Below are 10,012 nucleotides of genomic sequence, written 5' to 3' on the forward strand. Positions count from 1 at the left end.
TTGGGCACTGACCCTCCCGCCTTAGGCACTGACCTCCGCCCCCTCCTTGGGCACTGACCCCCCTCAGGCACTGACCCTCCCCCTCAGGCTGTATGCAGTAAATGTAGTAAAACAAGTGCTCAGAAAGTACCTTTACATGCATTTTTTTTTTAACTTGATGTGTAGTGAGGAAGCCGAGGCACTGGCAAAAAAGTTGAAGTTGAGATTCTACAGGACTTCAGTGAAGGAGGACCTGAATGTCAGTGAAGGTAAAGTGCCTCTTAATACTAATGGCAAGGTGTTTGTTTTTTCTTCTTATGCCTTTTCTCTGTGTGGTTTGGAAATCATGTTTCTATTTTGGGGGGGGGGGATTGTCTGATTAACTTTATTTTTTTTTTTTTATTTTAACTTTACAATATTGTATTGGTTTTGCCATATATCAAAATGAATCCGCAGTCATGTTTGTATTTTTAATGTTTTTATTTAGTTTTGCTTGCACCGGCCTTTGTTGCTGTGCAGGCTCTTTCTCTAGCTGTGAGGAGCGGGCTGCCCTCTGGCCGCGTTGCACGGGCCATTGTGGAGGCTCCCCTCATCGTGGTGCGCTCTTGGGCGCAGGCTCAGCAGCTCTGACCACAGGCTTAGTTGCTCTGTGGTATGTGGAATCTTCCCAACCAGGAATCCAACTCGTGTCCCCTGAATTGGCAGGCGGATTCTTACCCACTGTGCCACCAGAGAAGTTCTAGAAGTCTTATTTATAATGCGAATAGGATTTTTCTCGTTGTTACATGTCATCAAGTAGTGTAAAGGCTTGATGCTGCTCTGGGTTTGAGTCCTTAGTTATTCACTAATGTCTTTGAATAGTTCTTACTCTACAGCAGAATTCCAGTGGGCTTTTGTTCTGTTTTTTATCTTTAAAAATACAGCTGACTGTGTGTGAGTGTATATGTGTGTTTTTCAAGCGTACCTTCTAAAGTTGCTGCATTGTCCTGAAACACAGCAGTGGATACCCACTAGGTAGTTACGGCACCCTTAACTTGTATTTCCTACTTTCTGGGATTGGAGGAAGATGATGGTTATTTTTCTCGTTCTGGAATTGCTACTTATTTTGTTAGATTGCAGCTTGATTGTTGGAGAAGGCAGTGGCACCCCACTCCGGTACTCTTGCCTGGAAAATCCCATGGATGGCAGAGCCTGGTGGGCTGCAGACCATGGGGTCGCGAAGAGTCAGACATGACTGAGCAACTTCACTTTCAGTTTTCACTTTCATGCACTAGAGAAGGAAATGGCAACCCACTCCAGTGTTCTTGCCTGGAGAATCCCAGGGACGGGGGAGCCTGGTGGGCTGCCGTCTATGGGGTCGCACAGAGTCGGACACGACTGAAGCGACTTAGCAGCAGCTTGATTGTTGCTTCAGTGTCCCAAGTAATACTTATCACCTAAAGAAAGAGGCACCTTTTTAAGACTGAGTCAGATTAGTGTTGCTGAATATTAATTACTGTTCAGGTATACTTTAAAGAGCCAATGACTACAGTGTTATTTTATTTCTTTACTAATAAAATGCGTGTCCACTGTGTATTTATTGGTATTACCATCGTAATTAGGTATTACTCGGATAATTTTTAGAAGTTGAATTTTTTTCAACTCATTTGTATACTTCTAATTTTAAATTTGTTTCATAAATATAAATATTATAATAAGTGATGTACAATAACAGGTTTTATGTGCATAGATTATACTGACCTGGCAAGGCTTCTGGTTTTGTTTTCATTCCAGTTTTTAAATATTTGGCTGAAAAATATCTTCAAAAGCTTAAACAACAAATAGCTGAGAATCCAGAATCAATGCATTCAAGTAGTAACAAAATTGGTAAGTACCCAGAAAGTTTTAGCCTGATGTTTACCTGGCAAATTTATTTTCCATTCATTATCATATTTACCTTAAAGGATACAGTATGCTCATTTCTTTAAAGAAATGTGAGATTATTAGGAGTATCAGCTCTCTTATTAAAGGTATATTGAGTTAAAAGATTTTACCTGAGGAATTTTCTAAAGGTCTCTCCTATTTGACTTGACAGTTGCCCTGTCTTGCCACCTTTTCCCTTTCCTGCCGCCTTGCTTAGTACCCAGCCTGATTTTAGCATGCAATGCCAGCAGAGTGTCGTGCTCGCCAGGGAGCAGGGACCACCTGCCCGTGTCTTGACTTTGGACAGTGGGTTTCTGGGAGGACAGGTACTAGTCCTGTCCTAAGGACCCTTGCCTGCACCCCACCTACACATTCACGTACGGCATTTTCCTGACCTGTTTTAACTTTTCTTACTTCACCTTTTTTATTGCCTGTGTTCCTACTGTCAGACCCCGCATGTGCGCCGACCCATGCCCGGGCTGTAGTGCCAAGCTGCTGTCGTGTCTGGTCTCCTGGGCCCACCCTGTCTCCTCCAGTCTGCTGAGTAGAACCCTTTGCTAGATCCTGGTTGTGCAGCACATTGAGTGTAGGCTCACCACATCCCAGCATTTGAAGACCGTGTGGGCCATCCTTCCTGCGCAGCCTCATGCCCCCTTCCATCACATACCTTGTTTACTGTTCCACTGAAGGCCCGATGTTTCTTGAGTCTTCTCTTGTGCTCATGTTGGCTCTTCCATCAAGAATGGCCTCCCCTTCCCATCTTCTGTCTGGAACTGTGCATCCTTCGAGGTCTGTGTCCAAAGCTCTTGACTCTGGCTGGAGCACGGCCTTCACTTCTCTTAAACAATCAGAGACCTGAGTGCAGGGTGTGTCCAGGGCCCAGTCCCTCCTTCCTGTCGTTTGTCCTTTCTTACGAGTTAGATGTGGTTGACCCTTCCTTTGAGCTCTCTGTGGGACGTCGCGTCTCTTTTATGACACCTAATGTCGTGTCCTGCAGCATCGCTGCACCCCTCAGAGTGTAAGCCCCTTGGGCACGAACAGTCTTGGCTGTCATGGTATTGCCCAAAGTGTCTGTGCAGAGTCTTGTGTATCACGGATGGTAAATAGCTCATGGATTGGAGATTACATTGTGGGACCCTCATAGTGCAAAATGAAAACTGTAACAGTTGAAAGTTTTTCTTTAGTTCATCCCTTTTGTCTGCTCATCACTTTGAGGATCTGCAGACCATTTTGCCATTGTTTCAGCCTGGACAGAAACATCTGCCATCACTGCCAGCTCTTACATGTGTGGCGTCTTTATTAATATGACTTATAACAAGACAGATGCTATTGAGGAAGTTCTATGATGTGAAGTTAGTAAGTGAAGCTATTAAAGTGATCATACAGATTTCAAATTTCAAAAACTGATTGTTACCGAAAAGAGGCAGAGGGATGTGCAGAGAGTGTCGCCTCTGGGCAGTAGAGGCAGGAAGGCCTCCATGCGCTCTTGACCCCACGTGTGTGTCCCGCGGTGCCGTGGGGCTCTGAGGCACTGAGGGGGAGAGACTTCACTGCCACCCTCCTGGTTCTTATTGAACTTGAACTCTCTTATTGTCTATTAAAAATGGATGAAGTGAAAACAAAAGCTTCATATTGTAAATACTTGCAAACGTGGCTAATTTACTAAGAAGCCGGGAGCACAGCCTAGTAGGTGAGCCTGCAGTCCGTCAGTGTCAACATCTGTATCGTCCCTCACTTTTTCCAGGGGTCTTTAGCACGTCTGCTGGGAGTCACTTGGGTCAGAATTCAAGTACCCTCAATGGTGGAGATGTCATCAACCTCAGGCCCAACAGACAGAGGACCAAGAAAAACCGAAATCCTTTCAGCAGCTGTAGCATACCCTAACAGGCCTCAGGGAGGAGGAAATGGAATTACATTGTGCAGTAAGACACGTCCAGCTATCACGGTATGTTACACGATGTTTCGCAGACTTTGCACCTAATCGGCTGTCTGAAAATTGACAGACTTAAACATTATTCTGCAGTGCTTTTCAGAATGGAGCAAGATCTCTGAAAAATTACTGCCCTGTGGACTCATTTTAATTTTTTTACATTAGACGAAGCTTCTCCTGTTATTCAAGGAACGATATAAGAAACATCAAAAACAGGTTTTGCTGAATTTGAAATGCAGAAACACATAAATGAAATGCCTAAATATATTGGTATAGATTTTAATATTAGGGGTCAAGGAAAGATAGCAGGCGTTCTTTTTCTGAAATTGGTCATCTAGCTTTTCTGGGAAATAATATTGACTCTGAATGCTTACAAGAATAATAATATTGAAAGGCGAGCCCTAATCTTGCCAGACTGCATTAGTGTGTACTTTATGATGTTAGTTGTGCGATGTCTGTATATGTGGAACATGGAGGTGTGTGCACACAGATCCCTGGTTCTGGAGTAAAGGAAGGTATGTGCAGTGTTTAAGGAAACATGGAATCTAACTTGTTCATTCATGAAACCATTTACACACTTACGTGTATGTTCTAAGTTTTAATTTTCAAATGAGAAATTCCAGATAGATATTTTGCAAAATGAGGTTGACTTTAAAAAGTGCTTTGTGCCAAAAATCTCATACCTAATTCTCAGTGCTTTACTAGAATTTATACTGTTGGTAATCTCTTTTAAAAGCAGCTTTCCTCTCTAACAGGGTAGATGAAAGAGGCGTGTAAGTGCATTAGTGCTGGAGCCCCTCCCAGGTGGGCCTGGTCACGGGATCTTTTCCACGTCCCTGCACGTGGGTGGTGGGCTCGAGCTGGCGGCTGCAGGACCCCTGCCCTGGGCAGCGTGGCCACCCCACGCCTGGGGCCTTTTGCTGTTGACAACACAATTCTGAACTTTTAGGATTATACTAGCAATTTTTTTAAACATACAAGAGGTGATTTTTTTTGTCTTAAACCACATTACCGATTTTATAATGCCCTGCAATTCTAAAGCTTCTTTTTGTTTACACATTTTTATATGTTTTTTTCAGGTTATAATTTTAAAATTTCTATAATCTTCAGTTTGTATAGAACTTTCTCAAGAGCTCTGTCAGCACCAAATACAAAGTAATTGTGGCAGAGCATACATTTTGTGATTTGGACAGTAGCTTTCCAGTGCAGATAAATAATTGCATGAACTGTACTAAAAGTGGTTATCATTCATCAATGACTTGTTTTTAACCCCTTGCAACATATACCTGGTCTTTACAGGATTTAAAAATATGTGAAATAACTTTTCTTAGAAAGTGTGTCACATTTTTAATTATTTGTACTAAATGCATAATGTCTTATATATTCCTTTTATATGTTTTCTCTTTTTTTTAAGTCTGCCATCTGCACCACCCTCATCCCCCTGTCCAGATTAATGTTGAGAACAGAATAGAATTTTTTAGGACATGTCTTTAAATGGTCAGGAGTGAATGTTTGCTTTTCATAATATTGAAATAATCTGGCATTATCTATTTCAAAGTAATATAAAATCTTTATTTTTATGTCACCAGTTGTCACCACTCCCACTGCTGGCAGTGGGGTAGGTGTTGGGAGAAAACCCTGTTCCTGACGTTGGGTGCCCACTGGCAATTCATCTTCCCTTTTCTACTCTCTGGAAATACAGTCCCTTTAATTTTTGCACAAAATATATTTTTCAGCAAACAGTCTTTATAGCAGAAAAATCATGATATAAAATGTTGTAGTTCTATTTCACATTAATTAAATGTATGTGGGTAGAAGTTTGTTATTTTTCTATATAAAAAATGTACTCTCTGATGATGGTTGCAGTTCCCTTGATATCTGTAATATAATCTAATGTAGTTTTATTTTTTTAAGGAGAACTGGGATCTTTGTTACACGTTTGAATTTTTAATTTGCAATTCTGTATTTTACCTAACCATAATTGGTTAATTTAAATAATTAAATAGGCCCCCAAATCAGTCTCAAGTTACTTTCTCAGTTTGTAAAACCTTCAAAATTGACACTATTTTTGCTGAGACCTTTAATTCTTTTAAATAACTACTAATTTCTGAACCGTGGCTGCTAAAGAAATAAGGCCCCAGGACACTGTGCATCTGTGCACTGATACGCTTTTCTACATCGTGGCTGGTCCTCAGCTGCGGTGTGGTTGCTTTGTCTCAGAATGCTCAGGATTCCTTTTCCTCTTTCAGTCTGCCTATTGAATTAATAGCATATAGAATAGCCCACATGAAGCAACAGAATTACATTACATCAAGCGAAATGGTTTCCTTTTTATCTGCCCAAAGCTGACAACACTCGTGTACTTCTTCAAAACCGAGTGAAACTAACATTACCAAGAAGAGCCCGTCCCACTGTGGCCTGAGCACACGCTGGTCTGGGTGTCCCCGGAGCTGGCAGTGCCGTGCGTGGGCAGGATCACTGAAGGGCCTCTCTGTGCCCGGAGTCCAGGCTGGGCTCTCCTCTGAGATCCTGGACTTGGCTGCAGGACCTGACATCTCAACTTAAAGACTGTCAGATTCTTGCCTCCTTTTAAACACCTTTCAAATAGTTGGTAACTTGCTGAGGTCCTTCCGTCACTAGGGTGTGTTTTTCTGGAAACAAAATGAACTGATCGGTGAAAATCTGTCCCACGGGCAGTCATCTGGTGAACAAGGCAGTCCTGGGCTGAACTGGCGTGAATGGGAAGGGGAGGATTCCCAGATGCTGAGAGTCTATGAGAACTTGAGGAAAACCTGGTTGTCTGCTGATAAAGAAAAAGATGGAACAGAAAATCTTTTATCTCGTAGTGAACCTGATGATAGCAAATGAGCTTGACAAATCAAGAGACTTTGCTAGTTATCATTAAGAATTAATGTCTCCCATGAGAAGAGACATTTACATAAGGTGGACTTGGGCTGGCATTGAAACTACCATGAATGTCCTCAGAGTGTAACTGCTTTTTATGAAAAGACATATAAATATATAAAACCAGTCTGGAGCTTGAGTGTTTTTTTTCCCCCAGTGTGAAAAAGTACCTACCTTTTAATGAAAACTGAATGTGATGTATTCGTCTTGAAGTATTTGGGGAAGGGGACGTGTGTGTATCAGTAAGCACTAGCAGATAGTCTGTAGTTGCACTAAAAGAATCAATACACTGGTTATCCTTGTTAGTGAACAAAATGCAATCTAAATAAAGGTATTTCATATGTAATATTAGGAAAAATGCTCAATGCTGAAAAGTTTTCAGTGAAACAGCTACTTTTTAATTATTGAAGACATATAAATTGATATCTCCCATACAAAAAACTTTGGAAACATATCAAGCCATGAAAATGCATACACCCTTTGACTCAGTAAAACCAGTTGCTAGCAATTTATATAAAGAAAATCGGAAACAAAAGAAGGGAAAAGCTCGGTGTGCGTAAATCTGTTGCATTGATAAGCAACAAACTGGAAACCACCTAAACGTTCAGTAAGTGGAATGGGAGGCAATTGTATAACTACACAGGATAACGGTTTTTAAGTTGAGAATTAAAAGCAAACTTTAAAACAGCATTTTTCTTTTTAAAGGCAAATTACAACATCGTATTTCTCTAATGATTAAAACTTTAAAGAAATGATGCATTTTGAAACAAAGTGATGAAGTAGTAGAGTGGCAAAGTCAGAGGCGGAGTCTCCCATCTTATGTCATGTTTTCACATCTTACCAAGAAATGCATATTAGGAGTTGCGTAAGTCTTTAAGTTCAAAATAATTTGATACAGATGACTAAAAACCTGCTGAATGAAGGTGACGTGATGTAGCGAAGGTTCCCTCCCATCCCTCCAAGCTCACTGCCGGGCTCACAGCAGAGGCGCAGTCAGTCACTGTGTGGCTGCTTTAGGGACAGGCTGGCTGGTCAGCCGAAAGCCCTGTGTGCCCACGTGTCTGTAGACAAAGTCCAGGAGATAACCATAATGCGTCTGCTCCGAGCCAAGCCCTTGTTTCCCCACATGCTGTTATCCACAGAATAGTAAAATATATATATAGGAGGTGCTAGATCCTAGTAGAAGACAAGAATTCAATCTAAAAACTTCTAGAAAGGTAATCAAAATATTTCTAATTTTGTTATTCACAAAACTAACAACACTGAGATATTTTGTTCTTCAGAAATAACTATCAGTATCAAATGAATTATATATGACATACACAACTATTATCATTTAAGATAGTTCTTTATCGTTTTTACATGATTGTTTATAAGGACTGTTAGGTTTGAACACTAGTTGAATCTGGCTTCAGCGTTCTGCTGCAGCGTTTTGGAAGCAGCTCCTTTAGAATGCTCCAGCAGCTTGATGGCCTTGTCAGCGTTTTCAATGTTCCTAAGCAGGGTCTCTAGTCGTCTCTTAATTTTCTTCTGGTCCTCGAGAGCGCAGCCGATCACGATGGACTGGAACTTCTGGTCCACCGGCCCCGCAGGCACCTCGGAGGAACACGCGCTGTACAGCGACATCAGGTGACTCCGGGCGTTTCCCAGGTCATCCAGAAACTTGCTGACCACCTCATCGATGATCCGCGTGGCGTGCTTGAGGGACTCCTGCTGCTGGGGACTCCTAATTGTTTCTACTGAAACCTCCACAGTCAGGGTTCGTCCCATCAGACGGTTCGCAGTCAGATTTAATTCTTCTCGTTCTCCTAATCATAAAAAGTTTGAAATATGAATCAATATGAGACACACCTACATCTACGTCAGGAACCTAAGGCATTTGTGCGTGGTTAAATCCAGCCTGCGAGCACCTATACATGTCTTAAAGGTATATACTGTTAGCGATAAGATTAACTTAGGATGCCAGGGAAGACTGAGGGCAAGAGGAGAGAGAGGAGGGCGAGAGAGGATGAGACGGCTGGATGGTATCACTGACTCAGTGGACAGGAGTCTGAGCAAACTCAGGGAGATGATGAAGGACAGGGAGGCCTGGTGTGCTGCGGTCCATCGGGTCACAAGGAGTCCTCCGAGCAACTGAACAGCATCAGCAGTGAAGAGGATCAGCCTGGACACCAGGTGACTACCGTGGTCATCGTGTCTGCAGAGGCTGGGGCGGGTGTGCTGGTCAGAGCAGGAAATCGTGCCCTGCGTCTACAGGACTATGTGCACTAGAGGAGGAAATACCTTTCCTTCTGCCTCTCTGAGCTTTTGGCTGAGACCTTGTGATCAGACAGATTAACAAGCAAAAACAAAACCAGAACCTTATTACCGTGTAGACCTCATGTATACATGAGACCCCCAGGGAAACTGAGTAACTCCTGGAGATGGCCCAGGCCTCCATCCTCAGGTAGAGATGGGGGGAGAGGCGAGTTTCAAGGGCCCCAGAAAGAGGACTAGAGGTGAGGTTTTCGTGGAGACCCCTTATAAGCGGAGGTTTCCTTTAGGAAGTGTAAATGTACATTTCCCTTACAAAACTGTGACCGTGTCTATTTCCAGAGCTGCTCCTGTGCCTGTGGTTTCTCAAAAATGACCAGCCCCAATAATCATTATGGCAGAGGCATGTTTTGGGCGGCACATCCCGTGCCTGTGAGCACACCGTGCCCGGCTCTGGCGGAGGAAACAGAGCCAAGACCCTGGAAGAAAGGCTGGCCCTAAACGAGGCGCTGACCTCATCCCGTCTGACCAACTCGGCCTGTGGTCTGAATCTCGGCCAGCAGGAGGAGGGTGCTGGGGCATCCTCTCTCTGCTTATTTGGAAACAAGAAATCTGCGCCGCTCTGTGTAACGCCTTCCAAGTTCACTGCTGGTTGGCCAGGACAAGGGGCGGAAACGCTGACCCACTGAGGCCGTGTGAGGGTCGTGGCGCACCAGCCCCACGACCCGGGGGCGGTCAGGGGGCACACCCAGCCCCCCCGGGGCGGCCCGCCCTCTCTCCAGAAGGGGCTGCAGGGGCGCCCGACCCCCGTCACGCCTCCTCCCACCTGCTCCTGTCCTCTGTGCGCCCCGCTCCCCGCGCGGGCTCACCGTCGCTGATCTGCCGCATGTCCTGGCTGTTCTGGATGCTGTGGATCATCTCTAGGAGCACCTCCTTCTCCTGCTCCACGGCCGTGGCCGCCTCCCGCAGAGCCTCCACCCTGCGGGCAGGGACACAGTCAGTGCATGGAAGCCTCGTGCGCCCGCCCCGTCCCCCTCTCCGTCC

The 10,012-nt window shown here is 44.0% G+C and overlaps 2 protein-coding genes across 2 annotated transcripts in view; one reads left to right on the forward strand and one right to left on the reverse strand.

The window, feature by feature from the left end:
• The window catches only part of RAB23 (RAB23, member RAS oncogene family), a 21,978-nt gene extending 15,137 nt beyond the window's left edge, over positions 1-6,841 (forward strand). The window contains exons 4-6 of the mRNA XM_010848523.1: positions 166-248; positions 1,753-1,845; positions 3,626-6,841. Of these exons, the coding sequence (XP_010846825.1) occupies positions 166-248; positions 1,753-1,845; positions 3,626-3,765 (316 nt within the window). The 3' untranslated portion in view covers positions 3,766-6,841. The remainder of the gene's footprint in view (positions 1-165; positions 249-1,752; positions 1,846-3,625) is intronic.
• A 249-nt stretch (positions 6,842-7,090) lies between these two features.
• On the reverse strand, positions 7,091-10,006 carry BAG2 (BCL2-associated athanogene 2; the record flags this gene model as incomplete). The annotated part of the gene is made up of 2 exons (XM_010848525.1): positions 7,091-8,523; positions 9,838-10,006. Coding segments are annotated over 2 exons (582 nt in total), but the record flags the coding sequence as incomplete, so codon positions are not given.
• Positions 10,007-10,012: the final 6 nt, after the last annotated feature.

Source organism: Bison bison, unplaced genomic scaffold (assembly GCF_000754665.1).
Source record: "Bison bison bison isolate TAMUID 2011002044 unplaced genomic scaffold, Bison_UMD1.0 scf7180017864270, whole genome shotgun sequence".
Lineage (NCBI taxonomy): Eukaryota > Metazoa > Chordata > Mammalia > Artiodactyla > Bovidae > Bison > Bison bison.